The sequence below is a fragment of the Haliotis asinina genome, chromosome 14 (genome assembly GCF_037392515.1).
Source record: "Haliotis asinina isolate JCU_RB_2024 chromosome 14, JCU_Hal_asi_v2, whole genome shotgun sequence".
In the NCBI taxonomy this organism is placed as follows: Eukaryota; Metazoa; Mollusca; class Gastropoda; order Lepetellida; family Haliotidae; genus Haliotis; species Haliotis asinina.
In genome coordinates this window covers 17,734,934-17,756,583 of record NC_090293.1, presented here as the reverse complement: position 1 = coordinate 17,756,583, position 21,650 = coordinate 17,734,934, and the positions used below count along the sequence as shown (strand labels likewise).

Here is a 21,650-nt window from a genome sequence, read left to right as displayed (position 1 = left end):
GTAGATTTGGATATTAATTATTGTGTTTTGTAATTTCAGCAACGCTTTCATCGACAGGACTCTACATCTTCGCAGAGCAGTTCCAGTCGCCAGGACAACTCGGACCAACAAGTTAATGGCGATCGTGCACGTCGCCGAGGAAGTCAGTCATCATCTGTGAGCCAGAGCAGCTACAGTGCTCCAGTTTCTGTTGTTCAGCCCAGTGTGGTGCGTCGTGATTCCTTCGAAATGCCTCCAAGGACAATTATTGACTCACCTCGACCACAAAGGTCAAGGTCACTACACAAAACACCGAGTGACAGTAACGTGCCAAGCCGCGGCGGGAGTTGTCGTCGGCATGATATGGGTGTAGGGGGGCCGGATGATAATATTAATCTTCAGCAACATGCTCATCATCCACGGCAGAGAAGTTTTCCAGAACAGTCCATGGAAGGCTTCCCTACATCAGTGAGTTACGTGCGAGCAGATAACTATGCTCAGGATGTGCTGAGCGGACATGAACGTCTCTATAGTCCCGATCTCCGAGGAAAAGATGAATATTTGGCTTTCAGTCAGGACATTGTGAACCAGCAAGGAAATATCAGCCCCATTCCACAAAAACCTAAACTTCGTTTCCCTCGAACCAATCCTGCCTATATCGGCATATCGAAACGAGATGGTAACACAGCTTATAAGAAAATCAATGTAGAAGGTCAAGGTGGGTATGACTTACCATACCCTGCAGACCCAAGCATGTATTCTAGTATGGGAATTCAGACATCCCAGTCGTACACAGACTGCCCCGAAAATTACATGTATCATCGACATGAACGATCGGACAGCGATACATCCCATTCTTCTAACCGAGGTCATTATCTCTGGCACGACAGGACGGACAGTCAGACGTCTCATTCTTCCCGAAATCGGGAACTGTCTGACAGCCAGTCATCACAGGGTTCACTACGCAACATGTCAGATACCCAGTCTTCGGCTGGGTCGTTGCGGAACTTACAGGATAGTGCTGTTTCTGTTCAGGACAGTGTTTCGTCAAAAGGATCAGGTCGAAGCACCGACCCAGATATTATGCATGATCGGTCAAATAGTCAGTTGTCTCAACGGTCAATCACAGTGACCAATTCGGAGCCAGATCAAGAACCGGATTATGCCAATGTACCGGGTATTCATCCCACAATCCTCAAAGACTACCCGCCACCAAGCATCTACGATCAAAGTGTGTACAAATACAATGCACAGAACCGACCTCAGATACAGGACTACGAAGGTAGGCCATATTTGTGTTTTGAAGCATTTATGATTTGTTTACAGATGAGACCCCAAACATATTCAGTGCAGAGTTGTACCCATTAAAGATGGCAGGATCAGGATCATAGAGCAAGATTTGTTTAAAACGTTGATTGTCAAGGGACCCGTACCACAAAGTGATAGTAGATCTACAACTGTCGTAAGTCTATGTTCAATGATGGGTGTTACAATCACCTTAGCCCTACGATCGCTTGGAGGAACAGTTTGAAGTATGATGGCCCATGCTATAGTGTTGGTTAGTTATCATGCTTTGAAGATGGTATGGCATTCATGCATCATGCATAGTGCATAGAGCTCAGGTCAGGAATTAGTTAAAGTTAAGAATTGTTGAGCATGGAGAGTCTTTGAATGGGTGACCGTGTTTGGTGGCTTGACTTCTGAGAGTTTCTAGGACTTCAGTCCAGGCCTACACTGAAGCACAATTGATACATGTGGTCCCACGTTAGGTAAGTGAGTTTGTTCCAAATTGCTTCTCTTCATCCAGTAGAAAATGGGTACCCGGTGGGATGAGTCACGTGTCTTATAACCTTCTAGTGCCTCACAGGCTGCTTGGTTTATTCAGGGAAATATTGATCAGACTCTGATTACAGTGTCCAATGAGCAACTTGACATATGGATACTTGGCACTATTAGTGTATTTTTACCATTAAATTATTAATATATTCTCAGTGTAGAAAGTCTTAGGACTTCGCTCATCATGCTGAAGATCCATGTTTACAATCCTCACATGGGTAAACTATGTATAAAAGTGAAAAATGTCTGGTACCTCCAGCCTTGATATTGCTTGAATTGCTGATAGTGGTGTAGAACTCACCTCAATTCAATTCACACAACTGAATGAAGTGTTCCAGTATAGATTAGATTATGTATTTCACACTTTGTGACCATTTCCACGGTCCAGTAGATAAGGCATTTACCCTATTAGTGGAGTTCTGGTTTAACTCCTGTTCTGGTCCTACCAAAAATATATGAATAGATGTTTCTTGTTGTCACCCTGCCTTGTGCTTGGGCCCATGCTGGTAGTTAAAGTAATGTATGTCCCCACGGCCCCTTGTATGGTGATCTTCCTTCAGCTGTTCGTGATCTATAAGCCTGTTTTCATATTGTATCTTCTTCTATAGTTTTAGAATTAATTACTAGTTTTTAGTTTATATCTGTGATAGTCTAGTTGTTTTAAAGTCCTTCATTGGCAGGTGTTTATGATTTACTGTTAGTTATCATGAATGTATTATTTGAATCAGACACGATATGACTGAAATATGTCAATGTGACTTTATATCTTAAATCATTCAGTGGCATGTTTGGGTAAAACCTGGGCTCAGTTTGTCAGTCCTTCAGGGTTCAAGTTTCGCACGTGGGTTTATGAAGAGATATCCTCTTTGATGATACAGTAAGCATGTATTGTTTGGTCAAACATAAAATGTGTCTTGATCTCTGTGTAAGAGGTCTCTTAAAGTTGAGGGACCCCAAATGACTCTGAGATATTTACTCAATGGAAAAGTTTGCGACCACCCCAATTTTCTATATTAAAATATTTAGTAGTTCATATTATGATCTGTATAATGCTTAAATATTGAATATTGGTCCTTAACCTTATTAGATGAATATATATACTATTCAAAAGAAGTTGAGGAATTCCAATTCTTTCATGTCAAACCATAGACAGATGAAACAATTGTGTTCTTAACTTCTTTTGAGCAGGATATGTCAAATGTGAAGTAGATTCTGACATGTAAGGACAAATGTTGTCATCAGATTTACCAAATTCACAGAACTGACTACTGGGAAAGTGATTACTCTAGTAGGGGGAGATGTTCTCGAGTTTGACAGAAATTTAAATATATCTTCTCACGGATATGCTTTCTCGTGTTTTCCTGTGATATCACAGTCCCAGGAATATCACATGATTTAAGTGGGTGTGATCAGCTGAAGATTTTATTATTAGATATGAAACTTCAAGTCTACATTTCTGGCACTGAACTATATTTAGAAACACAACATGGGTTGTTTTTAGCAACAGAAAATTCCCAGATGACCTGTCCCCAGAGACATGGACACAGTCATGTGGTCATATGATCTTACGCACAGGCAAATCATGATGTGTTAAAACGGTCTTCTTACAACAGTGTCAGTGACGAAGACAGTACTTAAACATGGGTTTGTATAAGTCTCTGTTCATTTGAGCCTGGAGTGTGAGGTCTTGTTGAGCTTTGTAGATTTGTCGTTGTGGTTACTGAAGATCTGGTGACTGAAGATCTTGTCGTAATTCCCATTCATAAGGAGCATATGGTAAGGATCATTTCGACAAGGTCACTTACTTCATACATACTATTGCAAGATTCTTGTAATTTTAGCTTGTGATAGGGAATGCAAACTGACTGAAGCCAAGGGTGAGTGAGTGTGTATGGTTGGCCACTGGCTGGAGCAAAAGTCCAAGGATATCACAGGAACACCAGAAATGGTCTTCACTTATTGTGGGAAAGCAGGTGCTTGACCTTATGAGCATGCTGTCAGTGTTTATATACCACAGTAGAAATGGACTAATTAATTTTTATTTTTATCATTGTCGTTTCATCAAACATCAGACACCTGCATTACTTTAGATTTTACTAGTGACTTCACCATATAAATGGCATATTGTTCAAACTGGCATTCAACCCAACTCACTCACTCACTCACTCACTCACTCACTCACTCACTCACTCGCACTCACGCACAAGGTGTACATATTTCCAAAGTCATGGTCAGTAGTTACTTTATGGGGGTGGTGGGGTTGTGGTGAAGGGGTTTGTTTGTCATGCAGAAAACCCAGGTTCGATTCAATGTGTGAATCCTATTTATGGTGTCCTCTGCCATGATGTTACTGGAATATTGCTAAAAGCAGCATAAAACCATACTCACTCACTCACCTTACCCGTTAACTGGTTCTGCTGTCTGTTTACCTACCAGTTCCGTTTTCCGTATTCAGGTATACAGGACCAGGGGTTCGAAGAGTCCGACAGCAGTAGTGTTTTCTCGTGCAATTCTCCACGGGGGCTAATCCAACCCTCTCCGACTCCACTACAACAAGAGACCCATCATGCATCTCTACGCAGGAAGAAGGGTGCTCCTGTAGAACGTGGCTCAGAACCAGTCCCGGTAAATCCTGCCCTTGAGAAGAGTCAGTCCTTGCAGACGGACATCTCACAGCGCCCTCTGTCAATGGTTGTGGCTTCTCAATCCGAAGCGAATATGTCGCTTAGTCCCAGCACAGGATCTCTAAACAGACAGGTATGTATTATCAGCTTTTATCGTAACCTTAAAAGTTGTGTGTAGATAAAAATTGTGCTCTTTGAATTGTTATCGATATGTAACACCATTTGTATATCATCTTCTCAAAACTGACACTCCAACACTCAAAACAAGGTAGAAAAACACCCACAATTATTAGACTGTGTGTAGCAATACCCATAACTCATGGTAGATAAAGTCATTTAGAAACATCAGGCGCCATTTACTTCTTTAGAGTAGTGCATGTGTAAACAAGTTCATAATTGAGAAAGAGTAGAAAATGCGCATCAAGAATTATAACTATGTTTACGTTCAAATAGTATTGTTTACTCTCTGACATCCTGTAGAAGCTTATAGCATTCTGTACCCAGAGTTATGTCCCTTCCCTCTCAGTGCTAGAAGATAGATTAGAACTTAGTACAGTAGTTAGCTGGAATGGTGTGGAATGTTGTCGGAATCAATTTTTTCAAGCTACAATATATCAGTTCATTTTTACTTTCTACATTTGTGAAGTAAGTGGAAATTTAAAAATTAGAAACAGTAAGGTTAAAAGAGTGGAGTGTTTGGTAGTGTTACCCAGAATAGGTAGATAGATGCTCATGCTGTTGATCACTGGATTGTCTGCTTCAGACTCAATTATTTACAGACTGCTGCCTTATAGCTGGAATAATGCTGACTGTAGCATCGAATAACAAACACTTGTTTTTCAGGCATACAGTCAGTAACAATGTCGCTGTAGTTATAGCTGCTGGTGTAAAACTAAACTCACTCACTAACTCATAGCTGCTGCAGTAAATATGACCACTAACTCCCTCACTCACCCATTAAGTTACTCATCCCAGGGACATGCTCCCATGAAGTAGACACACAACAGGTTCAGACTCAGGTCAGCTGTCATGTGTGATGTAGAATAACATTATTTTTGAGTCGGCTAACTAAAAATAAATCCAGACTGACCTTATGTTTAATTTTTAACTTGGCAATCATTCTAGACTTGAGTTTTGACTCTTTTGTGAGTTTCCAATGTCTTGGACTCAGACTGTGTGCTGCTGAAGTACACCCCGGTCTCGGGTCCATCTACTCACAAGAAACTTAAAAAGTTTCCAGTTTAGGAAATATTCTAGACTAACAACTAGCCTCTGAAATGAACATATTTTATTGAAAAAAACGTTCATAGTGAAAAAAAATAATATAATGAAATGGAGCCCTGAGACTTCCTTCATTTTCTTGAAGCTAAGGAAATCTAGACATGCCACATTTTCTAGACTTGCATGGGCTTTCTTGGATATATATACTTCAGGGTCTGTACGGCAGACTAGAAATATTCTTAAAAATTCACAATTGAGGAAATTATCTACATGTCTCTCTATTCTGTGAAAATCCCTGGGTTAGATTTGGCCTTCAGCAACCCATGTTTGTCGTAAAAGGCGACTTACTAGGATCGCATCCCAATTGCGTAGATCGATGATCATGCTGTTGATCGCTGGATTGTCTGATCCACCAGACTCAATTATTGTGAAAATATTGTGAAATAATTGATAACATATGAAATCATGGTGACATTTCAAAACCAGAAGTGTTTCTTAAGTATGACAGCAGTTTTAAATCTTCCAAATTCTTGAAGATTTGTTTCCTAATCAGATTATCATAACATAAACAACAGCAGTAACTGGATATCTATCTGCCCATGTGAAGTCATTCATGTCTAGGGAGACTGCCTGTGGTCAGGGATGAAAGGGTTAACTAGGTAGGTAAATACCTCATGCATTTCCTGGTGTCAGTCCCACCTGTCAATCACTGGACAGTGGTCAGCTGGTCATGGGAGCTGATGGCAAATCTGGGCAATGGACGAATATGAGTTTTCTATATGATGAAAATGGAAATGCGGAGTTTGAGGTACAGTTTTGATCTGAGTTATGTAATTCGGTAAAGTACCGACGGCAAAAATAAGGGATCACATGAAAGCATGAGAGTTCCCATAATTGTTTCCAGGTTTCTTCACAAGGTATGCCATACACAGCCTGGGAAGAGACCTTGAAAACAAATAAAGGAACACTTGTCCTTTCATGTGATCCCTACTTTTTTCCCTCAGTATATATTTGTCAGTGTTAACCACAAAAGCCATAGTCATGATGAAAGTTGAACGTTCTGGGGCTGTGATATCAAATTATGTTTCTGCATACTTCAAGAAATTGTGGACTCCACATAATTTTATTATAAACAGTCCTGAATAGTCAGTGGTAATAAGTCTGAAGAAATTTTTTCGAGGGTGAATTTCTGTAAGGGCATGTCTTCTATGTCTTGAAATTATTACTAAGTATTTTTGCCACACATTTAAATATCTCTTTGATAATTCAAGGTGTGTTTGAAAGCACTGCCCACTGTACATGTTATCTTGTCATACTTTTTACTGAATTTCCCCATGTAAGTTTGGTCGCTTACAAAATGAATGAGTATATATTGAAATATTAATCTATCAAGGTATGTTTTATAGGCATAGAATTTACCAAAATAGTTGCTGTTTATTATCCACTTTTTCATGCATATGTACTGTCCACTTATAATATAAAAAAAATAGTCACAATATTTTCCTCAGGGTATTTTTTAACCTCTGTACCCACGGCCAATGAAGCTCTTTAGAAATGAATTTTCTTGTGTGAACAAAAACTGAATGAGTATAGAAACATTTCATTTTTTGTCAGAAATATTGAATAAATCTGAAAATTTTATTTCATTTTAATTATTGAAACATTATTCACATATTGCTTTCAGTGGGATGATATTTCCATATATTTGTATATACTGTACATATGGAATGGTACACTGGCCATGTTTGCATTGTGTTTATTGTCACAGGGTACAAGGTTGGCTTGCTTGTTATGTTGAATATAGTACTGCCCTCAAGTTTCAGTTTATATTGTGAATATAGAATAAATATAGACCTGTGTGTGGTGAAAGTCGGTTATTGTAATGGGAGATGAAGGTAGGGGGTGTTCATGTTAATATTTCAATGTTTAACGATTCAGCTGCTGTTTTAGTCCATACAGAACAAATTCTAGCATGCATACCACAACAAAGTTCAGATTAGCATTTGGGATGACAATTATAGCTTTGAAGTAGCATGTGACCAAATCATGGTGAAGTATGCTGAGTAAGGGCCATGATGATGAGGTCACAGGCCCTCATAATGATTTGGCAGAATGAATATGATGGAGAGTCATTTATCATGAAATTGTACGTTGGTGTAGCTCATGATAGGGGGGAAATATTAATCATGGACACTCATGATACAGGTTGACTAGGATTATCACTATACTCAGTGTGGGCTGGATTGATGGTTTCACCAGCCCTGATAATGAATATGTATTACTAATGTGGTAAATGGTACATGGTATAATCACCACACATTAAATATGATTTCCTCTGTGTCTTTCATGTTTGAGTGTAGTTGAACTTTTGACTATATTTACGACTTACATCAACTGGAAATATTTTTACATACTGACGCCATGCCAACATGACTGACCTCCCCTTATAAATAGCACTGCTTAGTATTGCTTGTTAATAGCATTATACAGTACTTACAAGGGGATCCGTCATTGTACAGAAATGGACAAGTCTTCATTAGAGGGCACCAGGGGCTCATTTAGCTTTGGTTGAGGACAGACATAATGCATGTTTAGAGGGTGAAAGTGATATGTATTCAGTTTTTAGGTCTTGATGACAGTACTAACAGATGTTGTTTTAAGTATGGATGGGCAACAAGATTCAGGGAGCAGAAAGCTGTGGGGCTGGGGGAGGGTTTGACAAATTACACAGTGATTGGCTTAGATTTTTCCTGAACTAAAAGAGTGAATTATTAATGTTGGGGGTTGTTTTTTATTTTAACTAAATTACATTACTTTAACATTTAATGACCACTCCTTCCTCACACAAAGTGACTGTTGTTTTTGTAAAGTGTAACAACAGATGATGGCACATTAAATCTCTGGGAACCAGGTTGTTTTTTTGGAAAAGCCTCTGCATAATCAGTTGTATGTACATGTGTACAGAGTTCTCTAGGTTTCTGTTGTCAGCATGGATTTTAACAGTATTGATGTTGATAGTTGTAAAATATGTAACATCTTACAAGATGCATTTATATGCAAGGACATTGTTAAAAATTTTAGTTTTTGGTTGGGTCATCACATTTCTAAATTTGCAGAGTGGAAATTCTTTTGATATTTGCAAAAAAAGGGATTATCTCTCATGATGTAACATGCAAGTACAGTGTTTATGATCTCCAGTGATTGAAATAATTTTTCAACGCCACCTGACAGCCGGGCTGGTGGCCCATAAATATTGCCTACCCATCTTGAAAGTTGCCTGCCTGCCTTTAAGTAACCCTCTCTTTGATTGGTCCTTATTGAACCATGTGACTACAGATATCCAAACATAGCGTAGCTTACTAAGCCAGACAGTTTTAGTGTCCTATTGCTGTCTTCTCTGGCAGAAGAGTTGTCCATGTATAATTATGGAATATACTCGTAGCTTTCATTCATCTTTCTTAAATCAAATTATGACATGACAATTAAAATGTAATGATCATCCTGAGAGTGAACTGAAAGTAGGTAACCCTTAGAAATTTCAGCCAGACAATCGGGCTGGTGGAGAGAATTTCCAGGCAGCCCAACTCAAAATTTGCCGGAACCAGGCATTTGGGCAGGCCATTATTTCGATCACTGATGATCTCAGAGTTTGGTCTCAACATCACTGTTCTACATTGCATAGTTATCCTGTGTTTTAGTGTGCTGCTAATCCATCCCTGCTTACCTCCCCTGCTAACTAACAAATCTGTCCCTCATAGAACCGCCCAGGCACGGTGCCACCGTCAGGCTCTGGCAGTAGTCTGTCTCATTCCCAGAAACTTCCGTCGGAGAGCGACATCGAGAATTATGCTCCACATCTCAACCGACACAAAAAGGGACTGTTTGGGAAGAAAGTGCCTCTCACCAACATGCTTGTGTGGTCAAAGGTAATCATCTGAAACTCCTATGCATTGGGTTTTATGTTACAATCTTAACATTAGTCTGACAAACTGGTCCAAGCAAAGCAGCAAATTAACGGAAAAGATGCCAGACTCAGTAATTATTTGATTGACATTCTGGAAGTTGTTGAGTCAAAACTGGAATGGCAAACTGATCGTGAAAACATTTGTCATAGTAAAAGTAAAAGTTAGTAAAAGTTAGTAAAAGTTAGTAAAAGTTCACGAATCAGCTTACTTATTTGACCAAATTGATGCATTCTGTTTTAGTATTAATCAGTTTAGCATTACAAGACCTGCTATTGTCAAAACATTATTGGCACTTAACCTATATTAGTGTCTGTTTCTGACAAGCAGTGCCTGAAGCCAGGTTGTCACGTGAATTATGGCATTGTTATTTTGCTATATATATAAGTTGTAGTGGAAAGTGAAGTAGACACGAAATATGTCTAATGACATCTCAGTAATGAAGTGTATTTGTGTATTTCTGTGTGTTTCAGGACCTGATACAGAAACCCATGCTGAGGACCAATGATAAAAACATGAAGAAAGAAGCATGTGATGTCTTCAAATATATCCTTGTGAGTTGTACACCAGGTTCCTGCACCTCTTTTCCTGTATCTCCATGTTAGTCAGGAACATTGTCAGGGCAAAAGGCCTTCATAAAAAAACCTAATCCTTGAGAACACGAAGACTGCTAGAATGTCCAAATTTGTTGCATCAGCGACAAACATGTCTGATGCAATTCCGTATGCCATATATTCCCAAGTATTTCAGATGAACAGTTGACTCGACTTTGCATGTGTTTATGATGGGTGCCACTGATGGGCAGGATACATTCATCTCTGGTATCACCTCTATTACATAGGGTCTCATAAACACATGCTGTGTCAATGTATCACATGGTGACAATCACTGGATTGTCAGGTTCACACCTCGATTTGTGTACAAACAATGTCTCAAAGTTGTCATACAGCTGAAACACATATGTACTCATGATATCATCACAATTGTACAATCGACTCTGCTTTCAGCAGAGATTTTTTCTAGATATACAAAGAGATTTTGTCGCTTCTATTTACAGTTTTAAAAAGATCAACTGGTATGGTATGTCATTGGATCAAAACTGGTTGAATACAGTTTTTATAGTTAACATATGATCATATAAAAAGGGCTTGTAAACCATTAATCCACAAAGAAATATTCCTCACAAAAATGATGTTGGATGTAGATACCATGTCTTGTTTGAGTCCTTAATAAGTCTACATATCCAGATGTACATGGGAGATCGCAAGACAAAGCAGGCTCCGATGAGTGTAGCCCTTGATATCATAACTAAAGGGTGGAGTATCCCCCAGCTGAGAGACGAGATCTACATTCAGCTGTGTCGTCAGACTACAGAGAATAAGAAAGAGTAAGTAAACAGAATTACACAATGAAATACTATGGATTTACGCATGTTTAATGTGTTGAAGTTCGTATCTCACTCAAGGAGGAAAATAATATTTATCTTACCTCACACATAAATAAACTGCATTGGCTGAGTGCTCTTGTATATTTTCCAATGTACCCCGCTTCCAAGGACGTAACTCATTTGGTACTTTGTGAATACTCCCAAATAATGCAGAATCAAGTATGATGTGCAGAAATTACCAATGTTTTGCGAATGCAAATCTATGGAAGGGAGATAACACTGAGTCTTGTGTTTCATGCTGTCTGTAAAATCTGGTGATGTCATTTGTTTTTCACTCGTGCAATTCAAACAACAATTCAGAACAGTTAAAAAAATCAACATTGATCTGTTGGGTAAGGTATATCCGGTATATGTTGTTCACTGGTCCATTGGGGCCCATGGATTAATGTACCCCCGATGTTTATTTATGTTCAGAAACAAACATCAACCCATGTTCCCCTTGTGACCAGTGAACAACTTATAATATACATTACAACTGATTAAAAGCAATTATTTGCTTTGAACAAGATTTCTACATCTTTCCTAAAATACTAAAATAGAGAAGGTCTGATTGTATGCGTTATGCTAATTCATTTGAAAAAAAAAAAAAATTGAGGTAATGTAGCCTTGCATGAGACCTGCGTTAACAGTTACTGTCTGGTGTTTCAGGGAGAGTCTACAGCGTGGTTGGGAGCTAATGGCTGTCTGTCTCAATTTCTTCCCTCCAACTCACAAGTTCTACTCGTACCTGGAGGGCTACATTTCCAAACATATGGACCAGATATTTGATATGCCAAATGTAAGCAGTTGTAGCATGAAGGCGTTTAGTTCTGCTCCAGAATGCTGAATGTTTGCCGTCATTGGTACAAATTATTGACGTATCAAATTTTGTGATCCTCTTATCTAAGGGAGGTAATTTGTGACATGCTGTCAGAGTGATCTCCGATTAAGACTCTCCTGGTTTTGTAGCTCGTGGTGAACTCAAATCGTCACTTGTCTCTACAATAATGTGAAATGGCATAAATATTTTGTTTTTTTTCATTTTACAATCTTCTATTGTTCTGTCACTACAATTTTGTTATTGTACTTGACGATCTGGAGGGTAGGTTATATTTCTGGACCTTAAATTTCCAATTGTTGAAAATGGTGAGAGACCATCAGTTGTAGTGAGGATGAAGACTTTTATGGATAGACAACTTCTTTCTTGCAATAGGTGCGATGTTTCAGTGTAGATTCTAACACCATTAGAATAATCTTTTTCTTGATAGCATTAGAATCATCTTTTTCTTGATAACGGTGTTAGAATCTACACCGAAATGTCACACCCATTGCATGAAAGAAGTTGTCTATCCATAAAAGTCTTCATCCTCATCATACCAACTTCTAAAAAACTCTTAAAGAGGAAGTAACCAGTTACAGTACTCAATGTGGCTAGATGGGGAGGTCTGTGTTTTGATTTCTGATCATGTTTTGTGTTACCACAAAGAGGTAAAGGGTGGTGGGGTAGCCTAGTGGTTAAAGCGTTCGCTCGTCACGCCGAAGACCCGGGTTCGATTCCCCACATGGGTACAATGTGTGAGGCCCATTTTCTGGTGTCCCCCGCCGTGATATTGCTGGAATATTGCTAAAAGCGGCGTAAAACCAAACTCACTCACTCACTCAAAGAGGTAAAGGATGGTTTACAATCATCATTTCTTTGATAAAGATGGAGAGGTTGTCTCCATCAGTGCCCAGTGTGTATGTGTTATGGGTATCCTTGTGAATCTTTAAGGTGATGTGAAATCACATTTCACAACACCCGATCTTGAGTCTGAAAAACACAACACACGATATGCATCAGGTTACACATAAACCAAATAATCGCATACAAAGAATGTACAGTACATGTATACATGTACAGTATACCTAGGTTATAATGCCACCATTTATCAAGAATAAAATATGGCATTACATCCAGGGTGGCATTATGACCAGATAGGACAGTTAAAGGACATAGGCAATCAACAAGAAGATTAAGCTAATGTCTGATGTAATGAACCTTGAATAACTGGATAGTCGCAGCATTTAGGGGCTGCCGGTGACTTCTTGTTGTAGGTGGCAGGAAATGTATTGTCACATGTCTTATCCCATCAGGGATTACAAGACTACTTAAATCATTATCAAGTTTAGTCAATTAATCTGAGTCATGTCAGTTAACCAATTAAGGTATATATACTGTATGCATCCAATGTAATTGGCATTATAACCAGAAGAAAATTACTTTGAAAATGACTTGTGTGCCCAAAAACCTTTGGCAAATGGAACTATATCCTGTTTGGCATTATAGCCAGGGTATTATATAGGCAATAAATCTGTTCTGGCAAAAAACATGGCATTTTAACCATGGTGGCATTAAAACCAGGAGCATTATAACCAGGGTGGCATTATAACTAGGAGCGTTATAACCAGGGTGCACTGTATATTGAGATTGTTACTTATGATTCCAGGTGCCAATCAGTCACTTTGCTAATCACTGCTACCAAAGACTAGAGCGAGCCTTGGCAACCGGCGCCAAGAAGGGGGTCCGAAAGCCTACGCTAGATGAGGTTGAACAGGCTAAGGTAAGAATTACCTTTATGTAAAAGATATGTTAGCAAAACATTGAACATTAAATCTTCATGGACGATCAACAAGGATTGACAGACAGAGTAATGTTTCTTAACAAATATTTTGTTGAGTAATTTTTAGGCTGTGTTTCAGTAAACCCTATTTTTAAACAGGGGATTGTGTCCCTTTGCTGATCTTGCATTTGAAACCTATGTTTGTGTGATAATGATCTAAGTTTTTGTATCTACAAACAAAGCAGTAAACATACATGGCATGTATGTCTATGTTTTTTGTTTGTCCAAATTGACTGGGAAGACCTGTGTTCGATTCCTCATGTGATATTGGTGGAGTACCCTAAAACCTGCATAAAACTAAACTCACTCACTCACTCCATTTCCAGAAATCCATTTTCCACCCATCTATGTTTGGAAGCTCCCTTGATGATGTACTGCTGATGCAAAAGGATCGTTATCCTGAAAGGACGTTGCCATGGATACAGACTATCCTTTCGGAAGAAGTTCTACGACTCAATGGTGCTCAGACAGAGGGCATATTTAGGTACTAGTCTTCAAAAACGTTCACATTTTGGTAGATTTTGTTTGATACCTTTCACAGTGCATGTATCTTGTAGCTCGAACATGTTTCTTAATAGCATTTTCCATCATGTTAGGGGTTGCTATAGAGACGCCATTTGTCTGAGATTGCTGGAATGAAACTGACATTTACCAGACTCTAGAGTTGGACCCATGGCTAGGTCCAACACTGCCATGCATGCACTGCCTCCTTCCATATTTACCTGTGAAAAGGCACTTGGTTTGAAATCATTCAGTAGTCCGAGTATGAGTGAGCTTGCTGGTTCATCTATCACAATATATGTATGCTTCTTCCATATTAGTCCTTGATCTTTCCTATCACAGAGTGCCTGGTGATATTGACGAGGTGAATGCGTTGAAGATTCGGTGTGACCAGTGGATTGCCCCGTCAGACTGCCCTGACCCCCATGTGCCAGCTTCCCTGCTCAAGCTGTGGTACCGAGAGCTGTACGAACCTCTGATACCCTCCCATTTCTACGAGGACTGCGTTGTCAATTACTCCAACCCGGAGGCAGCCATCTCCGTGGTGAACCAACTGCCTCACATCAACCGCCTTGTTCTCTGTTATCTCATTAGGTTTCTCCAGGTGAGTCAGGAAATCCTCAACTCCGTTCTCTGTTATCTCATTAGGTTTCTCCAGGTGAGTCAGGAAATCCTCAACCTTGTTCTCTGTTATCTCATTAGGTTTCTCCAGGTGAGTCAGGAAATCCTCAACCTCGTTCTGTTATCTTATTAGATTTCTCCAACTCTTTCAGCTGTCTTTCATTATCTCACCCTGTTTAATCTGAGATATCGGTTTCTAGACAAAGGGAAGCAACTCAGTGGCAGAGTTATCAACCAATATTTCTGATTTTGTTCCTGGATTAGGAGAGAAGACTATTTTAAAACAATTAAGCAGGAACATTCTTGCAAATTGTGCTTCAAAGCAAAATAAAAGGGGTACAAATATTTTGACACTGCTGCACTTTTTTCAGGTATTTGCTGCTCCAGAGAATGCCAGTGTTACAAAAATGGATGTAAATAACTTGGCAATGGTGATGGCACCTAACTGTCTCCGCTGTGAGAGTGATGACCCTCGGATCATATTTGAAAACACGCGCAAGGAAATGGGATTCCTTCGGACACTAATCCAACATTTAGATACCAGTTTCATGGAAGGCATCGTTTGATTGTGGAGTTGAAATTAGTGTCTTTTTTTCTCACTTGTTGTTTTCTTGAGTATTACGGAAGCTGTTGATGAATAACAACAGAAATAATCCTTCACTGTTATGAGAGTTCAGCCTTCCATGTCTTTCCAGACTTCTTTGCTGAAGAACTCCACATTGACGTTTTCTTTATCTCCAGTGCTGAAGAGACGAATCTTCCAAGCTGTTATGAAGTGTTAACCCAGTTACAAACGTGTTACGTCGTCATTGTACTTGTACATAGGGCAGAACCAATACAATGTTGTGAAGGCATTTAGGCAGATTTGGATCTACAATTTTCCAGTTTCTGACGAACCAACACAATTGTCTCCACATGGAGTGTGTGATAAATTAATATTAAAGTTGAGCTATTATTATTCTTTCCAAACCAATTATTAAATTCATATTACAGACTTGAGAATTTCCACAGGTTTTAGGGATTTTTGTTACATTTTTAACGTTTTTGAGATCATATAAATCTACAACAAACGACACCCAACACCCCTGACTAAATTTTTGTTTCTCATGCTTTGAGATTCATCTGTAATATTAGTACGAAAAAGAAAATTGGATTAATATTTTACGTGTTTTTTCCATCTTTTAAATTGTTTATCATTGAAAGGAATAAAAACTGTGTAAAACAGGATATTATATGTTGAGAGAAATTAACTAGAAGACAGTTGTGTTGATTACTGCGACAGCGGAAGTTGAACCGGATCTGCCTCATGATGAGCCTTTGTCCATAATACCAGCTGCATAACCACGTTGTATCACTCGTAATGACGTTAAACTGTTTATGTGGTGATGTTGTTGTTATCATCATGAGCTTCCCTTGCCGTGAGATGCACCACCTATACTCAAACACAAAAGAAACGCAACATTTTCAGTCGCGTTTAAACTAACACAAGATGATTGTCCTGCCTAACCATGTAATATTCTGCAATACTGGTGAGAATATTCAACTCGAAAGAAGTTAAGAACCATTGATTCTTTAATATTACAAAAATCATTCTGTCATGGCGTAGAGGTTTACTACAGTAATATGGTCCTTAACAGAGGTGGAAATAGCTTTAAAACTGCAGGTATATGCCGTTACAGTGGCACATGTAAAATTACTTGCACTGATAATTTTTACACTGTACCAGCCAATTTTCTTGTTAATTTTTAAATAAACAGCATAATTAACATGAAAGTCAACTGGACACCGGTACAGCATGATATACAAATGTGCTTGTCCAACAGTAAAAAAACCCACTGGACTGGGACGTCAGGCAATGAGTTATTTCCCCCCCCTGTTCAACTGCCATGACAAGATAGTAAATTGAAAGAAAAGATTATCCTAATCTTACATACTGATTGACTGTAGAAATGTGAAATACCTTGGTGTTCCATAACTTCTTTTGTGTAGTATAGGTCAGGTAAAAATAAAGTAAATTAGTGGGAGGTTGTTGCCATGGTTACATTGTCATTGACAATATCCCAGAACCACAAATCCGAGGTTTAAACTGCTGGTTCACCATGCTGAAGACCCAAGCCTTTCACTCGATTACTCTGCATGAAACACAAGAATATTGTCCTGATGAATTTTGTGTAAAATTGTACTCCTTCATTCATACTGTGTCTGAATTTGGGATGGAAACGTTGGCACTGATTGTGAATGTTTGAAGGAGTTAATTGCTTCCGTTTGGTGGTGTTCCACTGGGAATTTCTCCTTTATATGGCATTTTAGAAGTTGATATGATGAGGATGAAGACTTCTATGGACAGACAACTTCCATCTCCTTTTGGTGTAGATTCTAACACCGTTATCAAGCAAAAGAAAGAAGTAGCCTATCCATAAAAGTCTTCCTCCTCACTGGATGTTTGAAGTGATGTTGCGTTTCTAAATTGTTTCAGTATACTTACAGGGCAATGTTTTGACCAGTCACTAACAACAGTATACAGATAACAGCTAGGACATAAGTCTTCAGGGAGTAAATGTTTTTACTATAATTTTACATGTTTGAGTTAAGTTACTGTGAAATCTTTTTATTGGGACCTTATTGCCTTATCATGAGAGGAAGAAATTTGTCCCTTTGTAAATGAAAGGTAAATTTATTTGCTAGACATAGATTTCAGGAAGTCGTGATCATGTTTGAAAAGTCTGTCAAATAAAATTAAAGTTATTTATTTTTCTACGTATCAGTCTTTATAACTGTATTGTAAAAATAACATGCAAAAGAACTTTTTTGAACTGATGGTTTGAATTTAGAGATAGTGTTGTAAGAAACTGACAGTTTGTTTTGACCAAATCCAAATATTTTTCATTTTTTTTAAAGTTTGGTTTGAGCAAAACCAATGTATAAACACAGATTTCTGGTCTTAGTATAATATAAAGTATGAAGAGCCAGACAGAAATGTGTTCCTGTGTAACTGACGGATGTTCGGGGTTACATGCCAAAACATGAAAACTAAAAAAGAAAGCATTTCCCTCTGTTATGATATTGATTGATCCCCCTGGGCTCAGTTTATGCTGATGTAGGAGGGCGTGTTCCAGTCACAAGATCACGTGACACAGGACGCAACCTATCTACTCAGTCTGCCTGTAATCCTCTCATTATTATGGGATGTTGACTTGGTATGTAACGGGATGTACTGAACAGTGATGTTGACGACAGCCATTTTGTCCTTTAGCACGTCCTATGTCACGTGATCATCAAATGGAGTCGAAAATCCAGTATTGCAAGTATTATTATTGCCTTCCGTTAAATCATCGTCTTTTTGGCACGAGTCCTGTTCAATTTTGAAATGGGCCAATCATTTTGAACAAAGTTGTGGCACGATGTAGCCATCATATTGTAGATTATGAGTGTTTAGTGTGTATTATACAACATAATGTGTTATTTATTAAACTGTCAATATTCAAGAAATCTATTATGGATCCGAGAGCACGGTTTGAACAAAGTATGTTTTTACAGTTACAATCAGGTCAAGGCACGGATGTGATATGCACATTTTACTTGTCAGAGTATTTAATGATTTTAAAATATTTTATGATTTACTGAAATTCTATGTTATGAAATAATCAAAGTTACATTTAACTTTTATAAAATATATCTTAACATTTTTGATCACTTTTAGATAAATTTGTGTATTCGAGATTCGTTTGGTGTTCCAAGATGCAGATCCTAATACTGCTCATATCTACTCATCCAAAATAATAATAAAAAATAAAAATAATAGTTTAATAATAAAAATTAAAACAGCAATAAAAAATTATTTAAAAAAACCTCTTCATTTTAAATGTAAGAGTTGGATGTTTTTTTATCAAGCTATGATAGTTTGGCAAAAATCAAAATTGAAAAGTTTTTTTAAACTTAGATTAAGCAAGATGTGGCATTAATTAATGTTATATAACAACTGTGTGTTTAAAATATTAGTTGCTTGAAGGAATTACACAAATTTGTGGTCATATAGAAGGTGAGATAACGGTTTACAGACAATCCTTGTTTCAGTTGTTTTGGATGAGTAGACTTCTGTGAAATTTCATGTAAATTATCACAAATTATGTATAAAAATATACTTGTTTCATTTAAATATTTTGTAGATATTTGCGAGTGTAAATTTAGATTGCGTTCTCCACATATCTGTACAATAATTAATCTGTGAAAATATTACATTTCATCTCACTGACGTTGATTCAGTGAAAATATAACCAGAATGCACTGCACAATATGGATATGCTGCCTGTACGATAAACTTGACTTTAGAATGAGTGACATTTCCATAATGCAACGCATGTCGTTATCAATGAACGAGACAAGACGGAAGTAACACGTGACAGAAAGCGCCATATTTTTAATGGTTTATCGGAAAGCTGTTGATCATAGTCGATGATAAACTTTGTACAATTTTTATAATATTAACTTTGTATGATAAACACTCTTTGATGATGTACATAATGTATGTATATTTACATACCATGAAATGTACATTTGTAGTTTAGAGAAGTTGACGTGATCCATTTCCATGATACTATCGTTAATTTCATGGAGAGAATGTACGTACTCTAACTGTTTGTGTAGTAGATGGCGTGACTATTGTATTTATTTTGTATGTATGGTTGATCCGAGGACTTGTATCAGTACAAGGCGGTTAATGATCTTCGTATTTGTGTACAGTTGGTGTCAGTTTGACCCTTTTTTCGGAAGGGAATTTTGTTTATGTTCACTAATAATATCATTATATGGCAATATAATCAATGAAACAAGAAATGACTTGCTTGGCATATTTTAGTCACTAACATTATTTTTGTGTTTCATAATGTTATATGTTACTTAAACCTATTTGTCATTGTTTTCGTCATCAGAAACCATTTTTTAGCCTTCATCAAAGGTAACTTATCTACTGAAAGTAAATGTACTAATTGTTTGAATTTAAGATAAATTCAAGTATTAACAGAAATATATGATGGTTGGTAGTTGTAACAGATTAATCAAATGGAGACAGAGTTGGGTTTGAAGTGATACAGACAATGACTATTTAAAAGCACCTGAATCAAAATGTAGTTATGGTATTTATTTACTGTAGATCTAAAAACTATGGATAATATACACCAGCTTGGCTTGACAGAAACATGGTACTACCTGACAAACAGCTTCTCTGGATTGTTGAGATTTAACAATTTTTTTAGCCAATTCCTTTTTGACAAGACAACTTAAATTTTGAAAGGTACATGCACTAATTGTGATGTTTCTTAACATATTTCTATTTGATCATTTTTTATTAAAAATGTGGTGTAGAAATTAACCTCAGATGAACAGATGGTTTGGGGCAGTATTGAATGAAAAAACATATAAAACAAGATTTGGGTTTTTTTTAAAAGACCTTATTCTTTGTTTTTGTTTTTGTTGGTAATAGTGGTTTGCAGAAATGGAAACATCTCGTATAGGGCACCAAGTCAGACATTGTGACCATTCAATACACCATGTACATTGACAGCTGGGAGGTATCAGCCATTGCCCAATATCATAACGTAACTGTACAGCCTTGAAAGGGTGGAAAGTCAAACTTAGGCCAGACTAATTTCGCTTCTTGTTTTACAGATCCATCTGCCATACTTTTTAAAGAGTAGGTGAAAAAAATAAAGATAATTTTTCCCCGCTCAAAAAATACAATCCTAATGTTTTTTATTGGCCAAAAACTTACAAGAAAATTGTTTTAGATTTCTTTTTGCCACGTACACTTCATAATTTGGCAAAAGTGAAATACTTTGAACATTCAGAAAGAACATTGCTTTGGTTGGTGTTTCTATTTTTATTTTTTTTCCCCTCCTGCCTTTTGATTTTCAGAGGACAAAACTTTGTAAAACTAGAAATAAATTAGTCTGGCCTTAATTGCTTTTTGAAAACTCATGAAGAACTTGTACATTTGATTTGGTTTCGAAAGGTGTGTAACCAGTATATTTCAGTTTTCATTTTACAGTAAAAAATCAGGGGTAACATTTTTTAATGAAGCTGCTCCTAATCACTTGATCTTTTTGTAACTTTTTATACATTTTCCTAGTAGCTAGAAATGTTTTGAAACACACACATATCATACATTTGGGTTAGTTCAATGGTATACTCTCTAACCAGGCGTTCATTAAACATGTGTCCGAGAGCTTAATATCTTGTCATATTTTTAGAGGAAGTGCAAGTCTCAGTAATACAGTTTGTAAACCAGATTTACTTTTACTTATGTGAACCATGTCTTTGCTGCATCGCTTTTGCCAAGTGAAACATTTTATCAAGATGTAAAGAAACCATATAATCATGATGAAGAGTATTAGGCATGTTATATCATGAAGCTTTAAAAGTAATCAGGGATTTATTTCTTTTAAACTTTGGTAGAGTGTGTTCTCCAAAACAGGATTAACAAACAACCTATACTGGACAAAAAAAGTTAAGGATATTTGTACATGTTGAAATGAATAATGATGTATTTATTCATTGACATACTGATAAAATGTTGGTCATAAAAATACCAATATCCCTAACTTATTGTGTTCATTATATATTCAACTCTTTTAAGATATTGTTCACTATATCACTGAATAATGCTGATGTGACATAAGATCTTAACTCACTCACTTCATCAAAGGGACGTTTAGATACATCTTGAAAATCAGTTTTATGTATTGTGGAAAGATTAACAATTTCTTTCAAAAGTGGATTATTGAATTTAAGCTGGGCAAATATTGTAGTATTGCCACTGACTAGA

The 21,650-nt window shown here is 37.4% G+C and overlaps 1 protein-coding gene across 3 annotated transcripts in view; it reads left to right on the top strand.

Moving 5' to 3' along the window:
- Positions 1–18,659, top strand: part of LOC137260970 (rho GTPase-activating protein 39-like) — a 186,157-nt gene extending 167,498 nt beyond the window's left edge. For 2 of the 3 annotated variants that reach the window (XM_067798561.1, XM_067798559.1), the window contains 10 exons: positions 40–1,261; positions 4,271–4,572; positions 9,419–9,586; positions 10,096–10,176; positions 10,870–11,009; positions 11,718–11,847; positions 13,535–13,648; positions 14,035–14,192; positions 14,552–14,813; positions 15,202–18,659. In XM_067798561.1, coding sequence (XP_067654662.1) covers positions 40–1,261; positions 4,271–4,572; positions 9,419–9,586; positions 10,096–10,176; positions 10,870–11,009; positions 11,718–11,847; positions 13,535–13,648; positions 14,035–14,192; positions 14,552–14,813; positions 15,202–15,396 — 2,772 coding nt within the window. In that variant the 3' untranslated portion in view covers positions 15,397–18,659. The remainder of the gene's footprint in view (positions 1–39; positions 1,262–4,270; positions 4,573–9,418; positions 9,587–10,095; positions 10,177–10,869; positions 11,010–11,717; positions 11,848–13,534; positions 13,649–14,034; positions 14,193–14,551; positions 14,814–15,201) is intronic. The other variant, XM_067798560.1, reaches the window with a different exon arrangement.
- The last annotated feature ends 2,991 nt before the right edge of the window (positions 18,660–21,650 follow it).